The sequence below is a fragment of the Hoplias malabaricus genome, chromosome 8 (assembly GCF_029633855.1).
Source record: "Hoplias malabaricus isolate fHopMal1 chromosome 8, fHopMal1.hap1, whole genome shotgun sequence".
Taxonomy (NCBI): Eukaryota; Metazoa; Chordata; class Actinopteri; order Characiformes; family Erythrinidae; genus Hoplias; species Hoplias malabaricus.
The window spans coordinates 29337376-29355213 of record NC_089807.1 but is presented as its reverse complement, the minus strand read 5'-3'; the positions used below and the strand labels follow the sequence as shown (position 1 = coordinate 29355213).

Below are 17838 nucleotides of genomic sequence, written 5' to 3'. Positions count from 1 at the left end.
AAGGGCATTAACAGAGAGTGCTCCACCACTAAAGAATTAACAGCCTATAATTCTTCTTGGAAGGCTTCACAAAAGATTATTGAGCATTGTCTTGAAGACTGGATGTCATTTCACCACAGGAACTTGCTGAACAGCTGCTGATAAGGAATGATCCCGACTTATCCCAAATGTACTGGGTGGAGTTCCATCACTGCTCCATATCCTGAATCTGGGGGACTTTAAACACCTAGCCTATGTTTGGCATTGGGCATGGTGAACTTAAATCCATGTACAGCTTCTCCAGAATGTCTCATAATTTCATACTTTTCCATAGTGACTATAAGTTACAAGTTCTGTGTGCACGTCTGAACATGGGCGCATAAGTGTGCCTTAATAAAATGCATATAGAAGTGGGTGCAAATAAATTAACTAATTATAAGGGCTGGCTACCTATATATGGTGTAATAGATTAAAGATACTAGTTTTAAAAAACTGTAAAATGTAAACACGGTTTATGTTATAATTAAAAAACTCTGATGTCAATATCCTCTTCATTCTAGAGTATTCCAATTTTGATTGGACTGCAGAATATTTGTACGTTGGATCTGACATTCACACTGCCTCTAGAGTAGATAATCATGGAGGCAGCTAGACAGAATATGTCTGCTTTTTTTGTAGTGACTCATTTTAATGACACATGGTTTTTCAGGAAAACAGCAATTTGTCACACTCCATATTGATCTGCAGAGAGCTGCGCAGCTGAACAAAAAGGAAATGAGAAAACTGAGTAAAGTTTCAATAGCGCCACAACAGTATTGTTAGGTGTATTTTTCGCTTTTAACACTTTTTTTCAGGTTATTTTTAATATTAAACACATTAGTCAAATAGGGTGAAATGTAAACTGCCATTAGCATGTGAATCATAATGATAATGATAATCATTTATTTTTTATTTGGAATGTCATCTAGTCTGAGGCTTTACTTCTAATGTTCTGTGTGCAATAACAGGCTACAATGGAAAATATATTCCAAGGATAGTTATAGAAGGTCATGAATACATTAAATCACCTGCACTCAGACATATAGGAAAACCAATAGGACTGTTAGTCTAAGATGGAATTTTGTTTTGATATTATCAGTGTGTCCACGGTTAAATTAAACACCTCTATGCTCATTCCAGTTGCAAGGTCATTGTGGTCCATTAGAATCATAATGCCGGTGCTCAGAGCTATTGATATGTAGCTCAAACTAATCAGACACAGAGATGGAAGTGACCATCATAATTTAGACAAGCAGGGCAAGAGGTGGAACATTATGCAGACTGCAGCACTCAGGGGCTCAGAAATACTCCAGACTTTTTTTTTTTTTTAAGAATTATATACAAGACTACAGCCTTGATCTTTTTTTTTTTTTCTTATGACTCCTTTGTCCTTCACAATCCTTCATTCCAGTGGTTTATCTTAAATCCTGAAAATAAAAGAAAAAACTGCAGACTCACCTTCTCTGGATCCACAGCTGTTATGACCCACACACAGTGGGCGTTGTTCTCATACTGGACGGGGTAATTCGGAGACGTGATGACACCCTTTGGACCTCGCAGGTTTGAGCCACATGTTCGTGCTGCAGAGGTGAGAAAAACAAATAGCAAGGCATTTTAAAGTTGAAGTAGAGTTAAATTATGGTTTTCTTTTAAAAGTATGGTCATTTTATAAGAAACAACAGCTTTGCACTGTTCCTGACACCATCTGTTGTTGGTCAAAGGGCATTTCTGTTGACCAGAGGACTGTGGTTGAGCTGATTTTGTTTTCCAGCAATGTACAATTCTGTTGTTTATAATAAAAGTGGCAAAGAAGTGTGAATGTTACTGTGAGGTCAAGTATAGTTAGCCCGAAAATATCAATCCAAGGGCAGCACTGTGGTCAGAAACCTATCAGTAACAAACAGCTAGAGGACATAAATCACTAATGGATGGACTACAGCCTCTGATTTCTAGATCAAATGTCTCAAGCTACTAGCTTTCTGTGCACCACTGCTGTTAACAGCAGAAATACAAACCAAAGACAAGAAATCTTGATGCAGCACAAATGCTGCACAATGACTGGAGAAGACTATATTTCAGCAGTAAATATCACAGCTTTATTTAATAATAACATATAGCAGGTGGAATTTTCATGATATGGTGGTATAAAATTAGAGTGAACAGATTATAAAAAAAAATCATAGCCTTATGTTAGAATATTCAATTTCCAAAATATTACGAAGTACTATTAAAATAAAGTAGATGTGACCCAGTCATAAACATGACGCCGTTTCAGCATTTATTTATTAATTTATATATTTATTTTTTGAGTATCTTGCTGACATTAATTTCTAAATGTATAAAATTTTAACAAACATGAAATTGCAGACAGAAAAAAAATGTCCTTTTGGCTGTTAAAAGTGAATTAACAAATTACAGATTGTGGTTTTTACTGCATTACTGGAAAGTTTGTAATATTTTATATTACAAGAATTCAAATATTTATTGAAAATAATTTAATTTTGTATTAAAAATGTAAATGTTAAATGAAAATAGTTAATTTGTTAAAATACATATTCCATTACTGAGGCCCCAGCTTAAAAACTTAAAATGTACACATTTCTTATAAAGAAGTCAATGAATGTTGAAAAATATGCACAAATTTTACATTATATTATCAGTGATTATTTTTACCTATTATTTTTAGCTGATTAATGATGCAGCACATACTGTAATAATTTCAATATCTGAAAAAGTAATTAGGTATTTGATCTCATGATTCAGTATAATTTCCTTTTCTAACATAGCATAGACATATTTCATTCTTCCCCAGTTCCTATTCTGAGCAGGTATTAACTGTTCATGGTCCCTTGTGTTTAGCTGAGGATTTTCTTTGGCAACTTGAAAGAACACTCTGCCGTCCTTGCTGTGGCCTCATCTGATACTCAGTGGGACACAGCCAGGGCTTTTGGAAAGGTAGAGTTATGAAAAGATTAGGCTTTTGAAATTCTCACACGGGGAATTCACATTCGTCTTTGAGGGCATCATGTAATCAGTCTGGAAGCTATATATATATATATATATATATATAAATATATATGAAGAGACACATCAAATGCAAAAGAGCTCACATTTCCTTTTCTAACCTCTACACATTGGACAATTCATTAAACAAAATTATTCCTCTCTCAACACTGCAAAGTTATTATCAATTGTAACAAGTCACATATTATACACCTTTTCCACGAGTTAACACTTTTCCTGGGGTCTTAATGAAATGTCTAAGTCACACTTATATCAAAATACCACAAAGATCAAGCAACAGAGGACCATTGTTCCACAGTCATAATAGTCCTATTCAGAACGATGGTTTTGGTGTCTGTTCCTTTAAATGATAATGAGCTCTCCCACGCACAGCTCTCCACAGCCCACAGCGAGCAGCAGCAAGTACTGAGGCACAGACACTCTAATTTTTACCGTTTTAGCTTGGTCCTCTTATCTTAGTTCAACCCTGTCTTTGTCACATGAAAGTGGATCTGGTGCTGTGACTGGAGATCACAAATGAGGGGTGGTACAATGGGCTCATTGTATTTCAGCGTACAACAAACCCACAGTTGGTAGGCTCCAGATACCTACATTAATGGGCACATGCACCAAAAAAGTGAGTTTCTCATAATAAGCCTTTAACTTTGGTGCAGTTCATTTAGATTTATTTACATTTACATGTATGGTCTTTGACAGATTTTCAGATTTAGTCAAGCAATAGACAGAGGCTAATGCAAGGGGTAGTTGATTGGCACAATACCTTATGAAACAGTGCTACTGTACAGGAAAATTATTTGTTATTTATCATTCATTCATTCATTCATTGTCTGTAACCACTCATCCAGTTCAGGGTTGTGGTGGGTCTGGAGCCTAACCAGAATAACTGGCCGCAAGGCAGGTACACGAGCCAGTCGATTTGTTATTTATCGATTTAATAATATCAAAGCACATGTATTCACAAGCTGTACATTATTGGGTTCAATTGCTTGCCTAAAAGTGTTGACATTGTACACTGTGGTTGAACCATTTACTGTCACTTAGGTGGTAATCTCCAGGGAACACAAATGTACCATGTTTTATATTAATTGTAGATTTTTACGTTTCATTAAATATATACAGCAATTCTATTATGAAATGTTACATATATTCACCTTTTCCTCCTGGAGAAGAGAATGTAATGTACCTTTATGAAGCATGACTGGGAAACCATCTGAAGGTGCATTTATGCTGTCTGTACCTTTAGTGAACATTAATGTACTCCTTTGTCTGACAGTATAGGCTATAGTTAATGTGTGCAAAATTATATACAATTATTTTCAGGCCTAACATGTAGCCTACAAAAAATAGGCACCAGGGAGGGCTTTTGTGGTGCATCATTCAAGAACCAATTTTAGTTTGCTGAAGAAGCTTTAAATGGATGGGTTTTAAGATAGCTCTTTTTCCCAAAGCAGTGGTTCTTCTATGGCATTTTAATATTTTAAGAACATTTTATGATTCTTATTTTAAAGAGTGTAATGTGATGTTGCACTATGTGCATTGTTCCTTCTGTTTGCTGCCTGCCTGTGTTAGAACCTGTCCCTTGTGTGTTTATGAAACAATATTTATTCATTTATTCATGGATTGCTAAACTACAGCCATAATCAGTTCCTGAGCATTTTCCCCCAGTATTTTGGATTCAGCAAATAAACAGAATTTAGTGTTCTCTGCCAGGGATGCATTAACTTATTTTCACTGATAGAATACACAAAACATGCAGTTCCAGGAGGAGTTTCCTTAAATTTGCATACCATAAATAAAAAAATTTAATTAACCATTGCATTAAACAATATGTATAAAACTGATTTTGTAATATATTTTATTATTTTTCCCCTCTCTAAATTGCAACTCACAAGATGCAGAATGTAATTGTTTTGTACTCTGCAAATTAACCAATGGGCAGACACCTTATTATGCTCCTTAGAATGGCTTACCCACATGGCACTGGGCCATGTCAAAAATAGATTTTGTCTTCAGTTTCAGAAATCTCCACATCACTAGGTGTCAGTATAATGGCATGACATGAATCATAATCACTGGAAAAATGACTAACAGTTCCTTTTATTATTGTTTTGCAAAAAAAAAAAAAAAAAACTAAAAAATTTAGTTTAGGGCCAGATTTTGACCCCCTCTGCACAGCTGCAAATTGATGTAACTCACATGAGTGAAAACGGAAGGCTTGTTAATTACCCAACGACCGGTGTGTTGAATTAGCAGCGGGAAAGAGTCAAACACAGCCACTGCTCATTTACAGGTCTGTAACGTAGTCTGTAATTAAGTCTAAATAATCTCTGGAGATCACCAATGATTCTCTTCAAGAGGTGCAAGAAAAAAGAAAAGCCACAGGGAATTATTAAATCATGAGGCTAAAGAGTTTTTTAACTTTCCATTTATACCTTCAGCCCCCAAACTCATCCCCAGAAAGAGGGGATAGAGAAAAAAAGAGAAAGCTATTTAAGTGTTATCTTTAAAGAGGGTACTTGGCGATGCCGAGACAAAAAGTGTCTGGATCAATCAGCGGTTTGGGGGAACTGTGCAAAGAAATTGTCAAACACGGTTACCCTGCCGTCTAAAGGCCTGAAATTCTGCCTTATTTCATTTTGATTAATGTCTTCAGGGGGCCTGTGTCCTCTTTGCCTTTCAAGACATCCAGCAGTCCAGGTCTCAGCTTAACCCTTACACTCAAATCCAGAAACGGTTAAAGGGCTTGTAATTGAAGAATGAAAAGTGGCCGCGAAACCAGAACCTATAAATGTACTTCTATTGTTGTTTTGTTATTGTGTATACTTTAAACTATGTATAAATGTGATATTATTTGTGAGTGTATAATTTCCAAAAAAACGAGCCTTCTGCATATATCCCATCCATGGTAGTGAACGCACACACACACACACACACACACACACACAGAGCAGTGGCCAGCCATCACCTGCGTCTGGGGAGCAGTTGGGCGATAGGTGCCTTGCTCAAGGCCATTCAGCCATGTATGTTTAGAGACACAGATTTTCCTTCAGCCCCCAATCCCAATTTTCCTGCCAGTCGTGGGGATCAAACTGGCTTTTTTTTTGACCTTCTATACAAAAACTATTACCAAATATAAATGAGAATAGATAACTAAATGACAATAAATTAATAAATAAATCAATTAATTGATAACACATTTTGTAAATGCAATAGGCTATTGCAACATTAATTTCATGGCATTATTATTATTAGTAGTACTATTACTAATAATCGTTTTAGTATTTTAACAAGGCCTATATTACATTAAACAAAAAAAATATATAATTCATTGCTTAACTGGTATTTGTAGATGTTTGTTAGAAATGATATGATATAAACAAATACATCACTAATACAATGACACAAAAAACTGACTTACTGATTAACTGACTTCAAAATTGGATTGCATTCCAGAATCTGTAAGACTACCGCCATGTGGAAATATTTGGCCTCATCATTTGATATGGAGGGAATAGAAGAGTGCTGGAGGGCATTTCACCCTAGGCAGCTTCTTTTTCCAGTCTACCCTGTATTACGTGTGAGCTTACCATTGAGTTACCTTTGCATTATTATCCCTACTTTGTAATCATTATGAAAAATAACATGTTACCGGATGACAGCAGCTAATCCCTATATCATATAAAAGCTTTATTATACATCCAAAATAGCAGCTTTTGAGAAAAATCCATTCTCCACGAATCACTATATTGGTAAGACATGTAAAGAAGTGAATGAAGGCAAATGGTTGATAAATGAAAGGTATATTCATTCACAGCTGGTCATAATATAACAGCTCAAAACACATCAGTATCTCACAGCTTAGTATACTATTTGAAGGTTTTATACAACTCCATCAAGGAGACAATAAAAAGTCTAGATAAATACTGAAACATTTTTTCAATGATGTAATTGCATAAAGGCATTCCATATTGCCATGTGTATATACTTACAGTTTGAATGGCTCCACTAGTAAACAACCTCTTTCAACCAATCAGATTACAGGACCAAACCAGTACTACCAGATGAAACATTAGCCCAAATAGAGAATTTGGGATGTTTCACTCTGTATTGAGTATGTCATAATCTTCTGAATCCTCTACAAGAATCTACAGCTTGGTCTGGAGTTAAATTCCCCATTTCAGATATGTTCATATTTCATAGACTTCGGATGGCGCTATTGTTCTTGAGTCGACAGAAGTCTAATACTGAGCTTCTAGTAATTTCTTTACTGCATGTAAAGTGACATGGATGCTAAAAACAAAATGTTATGTTGATGCCTTTATCACTCTGAAAGAATTAACACCACTAGCCTACATATAGCAGCCACCTCTGGGTCTACTCTTTGGTATAGTTCACTTCAGAAACTCAGCACTCAGCGTCAGCCAACCACCTTTGACAACTGCTCCATTACATAATTGAACTTTTCACTCAAAACCTATTTTGTCATTCAAATTCATGTGAACAACAAAGCAATTTCAGGCTCAACAACCTTATTTAAGGCATAAATGGAAAACAAAGACCGGAGCTATGGAACAGATAGTGACTGCTGCTTAAAGAGGCCTTGGAACCAGAATGACCCCTTCCTGCAGCACATAAACAAGCCTTTGGGAAAAGGAGGGGAAAAGCCCGTAACCATTATTTTGGGTTATTTCAGTGTGAGTTTTTTTATGGGCGAGGAGGTTATTCTGCCGGATTCATTATGCGCTGTGAAGAAGTTAAGTTGCTGAAGCTTAGAAAGGTAGGGCAAGGTCTTCTGCGACATTTCTGCACCAGCTCACCTCTTGACTTTTAACAGTGTAATCTTAAATGTTTAATAGTGCTGCTGAAATCTCAGTGAAAGAGTCTCCTAATTAATTTGTTGTTCTACTTTTAGAGCACAGTTGGGTAAAGTCAGAATTTTCTATGAATCTATAAACTTAAGAAAGCTTTGAAGAAAAAAAAACAACTTTGCCTTAATTGTTCTATTTAGCCTTCAAAGTATTACATATAAGATGGTTAGTAAGTGCAATATATTATTAAATGTTTGTGACACATGCTCATCCAGCATTTCTTGTACACAGTCCTGCCATAAAATCATGACTGCCTCCTTGTACCTACACTCATTGTCCATTCTCTTAGAGTTTTTAAAGCCCTCAGTGTAACTTCTGGACTGAGAACAGTCCACCAACCAAAAAACAGCCCGCCAACAGCACCCTGTGTCCACTAATAAAGTCAGAGGATGACCAACACAAACTATTTACAGTCTCTGACTTTACATCTACAAGGGGGACCAAGAGGTAGGCTGGTCTAACCGAGTGGACAGTGAGTGGACACAGTGTTTAAAAACTCCAGTGTCCGATCCACTCCTAGCAGTGCAACACACACTAACACACTACCATCATCAGCAATGTCACTGCAGCGCTGAGAATGATCCACCACCCAAATCATACCTGTTTGTGGTGGTCCTGTGGGGGTCCTGAACATTAAAGCACAAAGTGAAAGGAGGATAAGAAAGTTTGCAGTGCAACAGGTGGACTACAGTCTGTAATTGTCGAACTACAAAGTGCTCCTGTGTGGACAGTGGAGCTGAGAGAACAGACAGTGAGTGTAGATTCAAGGAGGGGGTCATAATATTATGATTGGCCTGTGTAAAATGACATATGACAATATATGTCAGTGTTATTCTACCACTGTTGTAAGAATATTATGACATTCCTTTACCTATTAGATGTTCACGTGTTCTCATTCAATTTTTCCTCCACAGTGCCGCCAGACCGTTTTACTCACTTGAAAAATGATCTTTGAAGATAAGTTTATCCACCAGTGCTGTATGATAATTACACGTGACCATGACATATAAGAAAAATAAATGCCTAGAAATAGATAGAATAATGTAATAATATTCTCATGACAAGCTCCTAATGAGAAACATTATATAAATCGATAAAGCTTAGGTTGCCCTCACTCAAGATTTTTGGCAGCGTAGCTCTCTTAAGGGATTTAAAACAAACCGACTGTCAATCCTAAACTTCAGCATGGAAACTGTATGGATTAGAGTTGATAACACCCTTCATAGACTTCAAAACATAAGGGATGCAAATCCCCTGTCCTGAACCCTCCTTTCCAGCTTCCTTACCTTCTTCCATCGCTCATCAATTCACCACAGTTTGGTGGGAAGATGGCCATGTTTGCAAGAGCAAGCAAAACTTTAATTAAACTTGAAATTGTGTATTTAAATGAGGCTTCCGTCCAGGTTAGTGCATTTGTGAGATGTGGAGGGAGGCACCGTGGGTAGGCACTCAAAATGACAGAGCGTAATTAAAGCAAACATCACGTCTAATTAATTTGCTCAGCGGATGCATGGAAACGACAGAATGTGAATGGGAAACAACGACTTGAATTACTCGCCAAAAACCTGCAATGGGCACAAATAGGCTGTTGAACATTATATGAGGCCTTGCTTGTCAAGAGAGAATGTGGAAAAAGAGAACAGTAACTGTAATACACAGTTGTATTTTAGTTTGATACCTCTGTCAAATCACAGGCTGATTTTTAGGTGAAAATAGCTTGCTATTATTATTATTTTAATTTTACAGTCCTACAGTTACCAGCAATTGACTTGATATCAGTGGTGAACTATGACTATTACGGATAAGTTTAAACTATAAATGACTCTAAGTGAGGGAACAGTGCCAATGTAGTAATGCTGATTTTTGGCACCTTTATGGCATTTCAGTAATAAGTTATCTCAAAGCTCACAGATATTCACTTTATTTATTCATTTAATGTTATAAGTTTGAGGCAGAATTAAATTACCTAATTTTTAATTTCATTGTTTTTATTAAAGGGCCCTAGCTTAGAAACATTAACCCCGATTCCCTTCAAAATGTAACCCATCCACTGAAAATTAAGATAGTGTTTGCCGATTCTAATGTCATATTGTAATTAAGTTTGTAGTTAATGTGACCTATTAGGCCTTCGCTACAGCTCCTGAAGGCTTAAAAGAACTGGAGAACCAATTTGGACTTTTCCACTGCACGGTACCCACACTACCCGACTCGACTCGCCTTTTGGTCCATGGCACCTGATTCGTTTTCGACTACATCAGCTCCCTGCAAAAATGTAGACTGTGATGTTACAAATCACCATCTCTAACACAAACTGCGGACTTTGGAAACTACAACAAAGGTGGCTGTAATGAAAAAAAAAAAGAGCAAAAAGTAGAGTGATACCCTGTGGTGGAAAATTTGTGATTTGATCACTTTTCATTGTGTTCATTACCTAACACTTTTTCGTTTGTAATCAAAAGTTACAGACATATACTATATCTATTTATTATGGATATGGTTGAGTTATACTGAGGAAGTCCACTTTTTAATATTAATGTTTTTTTTTAGATTTATAAGAATGTAAAATAAATAAAAATATAAAAGTGTTTATGGCCTGATGGTTAAATGAGGTTTCATATGTACTCTCTGTGTGTGTGTGTATGTGTGTATGTGTGTGTGTGTGTGTGTGTGTGTGTGTGTGTGTGAGATTAAACTGCAGTGCACTGGAAAATGAACCCAGCCATATTCTGCGTCTCCCCCGCCAGATGCTACCCAGGATAAAAGTATGGATTGGGTGGGTTTTCGCTCTTTGTCGGCATGTGGCGTGCATCTGGTTTAACAGGATTTGACAATGTCCTTACAGAAAGTGTCAGGACAGGGCTGGGATGGAGCCGTATTCACACTTACTTCGACAGATCGGCCTGTGGTCACTCCAGGCGGCCAGGGTTTCGGTCACTCTCTGGCAAGTGATGCTCTTTGATCCCTGCAGCACATAGCTGTCATCACAAGAGAACTGGATGCTGGCTCCGACCCTGCAGGAGATGGAGGGAGAGAGGGGAGAAAAACAATGACCGTCAGCGAGTGACCTGCTACGTAAATCACACACATTCATTGCAGGCTTGCAGGCTTCTTTTTGTCAAATTGGAAAGGGGAGGTTGGGAGAAAAATGCAATTTGTGAAGCGCTTGTCTCAGCAGCTGGATTTTCGCTTTTCAGTCACTAAACCTGCAATAAATGAAGATAATTTTTTTTAGCCCCACATTAGCTCTCTTATTTTAGCAGCCACCCCAAAGCCACTTCTATTCAACTGAGTGACAGCGATAGCTACATAGCATCTCCCACAGAAGCTCAAAAACTATCTAGCGCAAAAATGTCCCGATATCATCAAAAGCACTGGTAACTACTGGAGTTATGATTTATTCATTCAGTTTTTTTTCAGTATTCAAATGCAGTCATGCAATATAAAAGAAAATGTTTTGTTAATTTTCTAAGTGAAACAAAGTGTACATCCATTACTGGATGTTTTTCCCCCCACAGTTACGCTTTATTTTTGCAGTTCAACATAATGGGGAATTAAAATAATTGTGGCATTACATTTTGGAAAGTAATGTTTTGAAATGTAGCTTTAAATTAAATTAAGATATAATAAGCATTTTATATAAATATATATATATATATATATATATATATATATATATATATAATTTTTTTCCCCCACAAATATATTAAACTCGAATGAATTTTCAGACAAATATCATACTTAACTTTGTTTCCTATTGAGAATGTAATGAGTATTTTTTTTAATACAACAGTAATTTGAAAACTACAATCCCCCCACCCACAAAAAAGAAGTCAGTCAGAAATATATTCTATTTCACAGTATAAAATAAATCAATTTTCCTGTAGAATTCTAAACAGTTGGCAGCCTAAGTGTAGAAGTGTGGATTGTTTTGTTTTGTTAATAATTTACAGTAATTAAACACAGTGTGCTTCACTGTTATCTAAACTGCCAGCTGAAAACTGGTTAGTAGCTGATTTTGAATATAAAGTGACTAATTGACTGGGGTGTGGACAAGAATAACTTGGAGGACATCAGTAATTGAGTGTGTTTGACTTTTGCGTCCTGGGCTCTGACGGTGTTGTGGCACGGAAGCTCTGGCTGCATATGTCTGACAGCAGGGTGTGCTTTAATTACCACAGAGTCATGGAGCTCCTATTACACCAGACAAGAGCACATAAGAGAAACAGTGGGGGCACTCACTGGAAGCTGGATCCAATTCGTTTCCCATTCTCCGGAATTCCTGGATCTGGACAAATGTCTGCTGCCATGCCCCCTTGACTCACTGCCACAAAAAATAAATAAATAATAAATCTAAATGCATCTAAATAAATAAGTTCATTAATGACAATTTATTATGCATATGAAAAATGTGATAAATTGTAGCATTATAGCAGAAACATTGATTACATATAGCAGAAACAGCACTGGTGTTACATTACATTGGCTTTATTGTTTTTTATCGACGTGTGTGTGTGTGTTACAACCCATAAATACAGATGCAACAAAACAGAACACTAAAATAGTATTAAAAAACCTATTTATAGTATGTTATTTATGCAAAGAATATGGGGGAAATAAGATCATGTGAGCCTAGCAATCCATAAATGGTGGAATATTTCCCAGGTGTACTGGATGTACTGAAAAATGTAATTTAAATGGAAAAAATGTGATGATGACACAAATACTAGCCTAAATAACCAAAATACGACATATTAACCCACAGGGTGAGCCTATTAATAGCACAAGTTTGAGTGTAGGTGGTCTTTGAGGCATGACCATCACAGGAAACCAAAAGACTGCACACAAGGCTGTGTTCTGTAAATAAGCCACAATCTTACAGACTGGGAGGTGAAGAACTGCTGACATGAAAAGGCTTTGTGTGTCAGACAGGGCCAGCAAAAAAAGGAATAGAGTGACTTGAGGCACAGATTAAAAAAAAACAGCCCTTAAATCGTTACTCCGTGTTCTAAGAAGATCAGGCCCATTAGTTTCAATCAGAGCAAAATTCCACTCAGTCGCACTTTAAAATCAAAATCTATAACAGACTCCAAGGCACACACCAGCCATTACTCACACCACTGCTTTAGCTTGTGCTTTACAGAGACAGACATTCCCATTTTCTCATATACTATTAAATATCAATGTTCCTAAATAGTTCTACGCTTGGAGGCATGACCCTAGGAGATATTTTTGTTGGTGTAGAACCCTAAAAATATGTGGAGGGCCCTTAAAATTTCACATTTACAGAAATGGTTCTTTAAACATATTCCTACAAATGAAGGTTCCTTAATGTTAAGCCACAGTCTTGGCTTGGATGTAAGGTTCTAGGACACCTTTATTTGTAAACTTTGATTCTCAAAACCAACGTCCATAAAATGGAAGGTTCTTAAATGGTTCTAGGACATCTTTAATTGGTATAGAAGCACTATAGTATGTGGTTAGTATATGAGGATTCTAATAAGCTTAATATTAATCTTAAACCCTGTGCATAATATACATCCAATAAACAAAAACAACATCATCAGAGGAAAAAAGACATAAAAGACTTTTTATAAGACTTCAAACTCCTAAAGCTTCTTGGCTTGGATATGTAGATGAAGAGTATATCAAATACTATAAAATATTTATGTTACATAATAATATATATATATATATATATATATATATATATATATATATATATACACACACACACACACACACACACATAACCTTTAAGACTCTCACATCTCATTTCAACAACTATATTTTAAAGAATCTTTCATTAAAATGTCCTTTGGAGAACCAAAATGGTTCCTCTGGGGAATTGCTCCACAGAACGCATTTCATCATCTTTATTTATGAAACGGTAATGGTGTTTCTGAGCTGAGTAGGGTGCATCAGATTTAAGGACAATGTAAAGAAGAAATAACGTGGCTTAGGAGCTTATGGGAATTTGAAAGGCACCTTCAAGAATTTTGAAGAAAAAAAAAAGAAAGAAATAAAAGAAAAGCGGCCAGAAAACAACAAACGGGGCTGGTGTGTGGAATTAAAGCAGCCAGCATCCTGTGGACTGGAGAAAGGTGCGGTATTCATCACTGGGCTTGGGCGGATTGCATTCACAGATGAAATATCTATTCTTGCTTTGGTGACAGGGGATTTAGTGATCAGGGGCTCAAGGCTATTTCCCATAAAAAGACACAGAGAGAGAGAGAGAGAGAGAGAGAGAGAGAGAGAGAGAGAGATGGGGAAAGAGAGAGACTGGGGGGGCAGGAAGAAGGAAAGGTCATAGCAAGCGTTCGTCACATCCACTCTGTGACCATCCTAAGCGTTCTCACCTCAAATACTGTATTACTCCCTGACACCAGCCGGGTTCATTTACTGGCCAAAATCACATTAGGTCAGCTTACAGTTTCCGCTCCAGGCATAGAGCCATACAAAGAGATCACGCATTCTTCTTCCTCTCACTCTCAGTCTCTATATCTCCCTCACCACTCTTCTCTCTCTCTAGCAAGGTGTTTTACGGGTATAATTAATGCTGCTGCATTTGTATTTTCCACACGTGGGTTACATTGTTGGAGCATTTTAAAACCAGTTTCTCAAAAGCTGAACACACAGGTGTACAATCTCTATAGAAAATCACTGCCAATAAAAGGAACTGAAGGTCACCATGCCCAATGTCAAACATCACAATGACAAACAGATTAATTTAATATCCACTATAAAGACTCTAAGGCGCAGTTGAGTGGGGGAAAAACATCCCTATTCCACAATTTCAGAAAAAAGCCAAACAAAACATATTAAGCTAGAGATTAATTAGCCATGCACAGCAAGGAGCAAACTGTAATATTTTATTTTTTTACTGTACTTAATCATAAAATGACCAAGGTGATTAAGAGATTAAGGAACCTGACTAAAGCACTGGTGCCTCTGAGAGCAGTGCTGAAGCCCATATATTCTCTTTGAAAAGTGCCCATTCTGGAGTGTACCAATACTGGTGTTTCGCCCTGAGACCGCGTCCTCTATCCAATCACTGTACAGTCCACACCCCTCCTGGTGACCAGGTACACATAAAAGCAGACACAAAAAGCTCTTCCCACCATTGCTGTCAGTATTACATATTGCTCCTTTAAGACTGAGAAACACTTTCTAATGAATCTACACTTATAAAGCTTTTTAAATTGTTTATAATCTATTTATCAATGATAATAAATTAGCTTGTAAACACATAAAAATCATTAATAATCAGTATCCCATATATAGAAAAGGTAACCGTGACATTATTTGCCAAATAGTGAACCCTCATCCACACTGTTAAACCTAAGGTCTCGCCAGATCCCGACCTTCTTCTCATTCAGTCGACATTACGCCTGTAAGCTTCAGCAATTAGCTGGTAATATGTTTAACCATTTAACCACCATTAGCTTGTCTTTTTTTAGGCATTGATGATAATATGGTGTAACTTAACAGATGCATCTAGATTAATATCCTCAGGTCTTAGATTATTCTGTACCTGGAGTGTTCTCTGACACTTTCAGTATTAGACAAAAAAAAAAAAAAAGGTCATGGTTGCCCTTTCTATATCTGTATTAAAAACGATTCTTAATTATTTTTAAGGTGTTTACAGTCTAATTAATAACCATGGAATAAACAGATTTTAAACCATTTATAAAGTAGTCTTATTTTAAAGTGGTTCCCAAGCTTTGCGCATATATTAGCATTTCAAATGAAGAAATATAAAAACAAATGCAACACTATACTGAGGACATTATATAACACATAGGGCAACTTAACTTCATCTGTCTTTTACTCACTCTCCCCCTTCTATGATCTTCTTGCTTTCACACTTTTCCACTCCTTTGTTCTCGCTCCCTCTCTATTTCCGTTTTCTCTTTTCACTGCTGTTGAATTGTATTCCACCTTTTCACTCTATTCCTCTCTGCCCTTTCATGGCATTCTCTTTTTTTTACTCCTTTGCTCTTGTACACCATTTTCTCTTTCCACTGTAGTTTTGCTTTATGTCTGTTTTACTCGCTTTACAATTCATTATCTATTTTATTCCATTTCTCTCACACTTTCCTCTTTTTTAAAACCTCTCTTTCTCTTTCTCACCATTTTCATTTTGTACTGTTACCCTTTTACTGGCAGGACAGACTCAAGTACAAAACTGCAGAAGCATTTGCTGAAGATAAAACCTGAACTTACTCTATGGAACAAAGAGCAATTACAGTTCTGAACGATGGTGAGTTAATGACAAAAATAAATGATGACAATAATCCAAAGAACTGTATTAATGTGAAATGTAATACATTTAGTACTAAAAGGAACTGTACAGGTACATTTTGTTCACTTAAGGCACTAACAGTGTAAACATAACTTTAAGATACACATTTATATGTATTATTTTAAATAAGTGTTTTAAATAAAAACAAAACAAAAGTTTTTGAGGTTATGATTGCAACCCACCAGTCTACAATTGTAAACAAACATGACACCATTAAGATGTACATCTGAGGGTACCAGCCCAACTAGAGTTTTTATAACAATATAACAATTCTAAAATATTAATGTTAATAATATTAGGAATACATAGAATAGACAAACAGGATATATCTGTATACACTGTATGGTATGGCTTGATAATGGTCAGTGGGGTAGAATATAGCTCTATCCTTGCATTGTATTCTCCATATCTCTATTGCATTCACACCTGTATGGAATGATGTAGCAAATAGCATGGCCTCTTCTCATAAAACACCCACAAACTGCCGCTCCTTCAAAGCACGTAAAGTCTCATAAAATCAAAAGTGTTTATATGGCAATATATGCAATGCTTTTCAATTAAACTGAATTTCATGCAAGAGCACACTGACTCCTATAGGAACACCTTTCCATAGAGCTTTATCATTCCACACCCCTTTAAAGTTCTGCTGGGGAAGGTTCTAATAATCAGTAAATACTACATGCTCCACTAGTTTTGAAGGTAAATTAGCGATGGTGCCGGAAAGTGCTGCGAATGTGGAGTGTAATTTGGGAATGCTCTTGATGCATGTGACACAGAATTAATTAATCAGTAATAGAGCTGCATCACCTGGCCTGGGCCGGTGCGTGTATGTGTGTGACCATGGCCAGGGATGGGCTTTCAGCGCAAGGTCAGAGGATTTACGAGTGGTCTGGGCCAGCCGCTCGCCGGCTAAGACCCTTTTGATCAGCCGTCATGTCCTTCCGTTTGATGTGGTCTTCAAATGTCATCGCCTCTGATTGTTGATACGAGTTTCAGAAGTGATTCCTCGTGATCAAAGCAGGGCTTTTTACTCTTCCCCTTCTGCTTTTTTGTACATTTACTTTCCTCTACGATACCACCCTGAAATCGACTGGGCATCCATTAGCGGATATAGCAGTGATATATTTAAACCCAGCATCTGTATATAAAAAAAAGATGTGCACTGGAGAATGTGGTAGATTATCTGCTGTAAGTACAGTACTGTGAAAAATTACAGACTCCACTTTCATTTATTTCATTGAAATAAAAAGTAAAAGAGCCACTAAGTATTTCACATTTTCACTTGTTCAGTGCCAGAAAAAAGCAAGGAATATACGGCGTGATCAAAAACACTCAAAATACCAAATTCCTTAAAAAGCACATGATGTATTTTAACATGTATTAATAGTTAAGATATTCAAATATTCAAATGCAAAAATGCCACTATAGACATTGTTCCTCACTGAAACTTTAGAATTCGATACATCTTTATATGCAGTATGTATTTTATGACCTGTGGGCCTATGGTTAAAGATGGTCGGACACCCTGTGATCTTTAATTGGGCCTACTCTGCATTTTATACACGCCACAGAGCATAGTAGGATGTTAAATGCTTAATTATACCATAACTTGTTGGGAAGCATCTG

The 17838-nt window shown here is 36.7% G+C and overlaps 1 protein-coding gene across 1 annotated transcript in view; it reads right to left on the bottom strand.

The window, feature by feature from the left end:
- Positions 1–17838, bottom strand: part of csmd1a (CUB and Sushi multiple domains 1a) — a 603150-nt gene that overhangs the window by 222421 nt on the left and 362891 nt on the right. Inside the window, exons 8-10 of the mRNA XM_066678438.1 lie at positions 12150–12231; positions 10797–10921; positions 1477–1598 (exon numbers count right to left, since the gene is read on the bottom strand). Coding sequence (XP_066534535.1) covers positions 1477–1598; positions 10797–10921; positions 12150–12231 — 329 coding nt within the window. The remainder of the gene's footprint in view (positions 1–1476; positions 1599–10796; positions 10922–12149; positions 12232–17838) is intronic.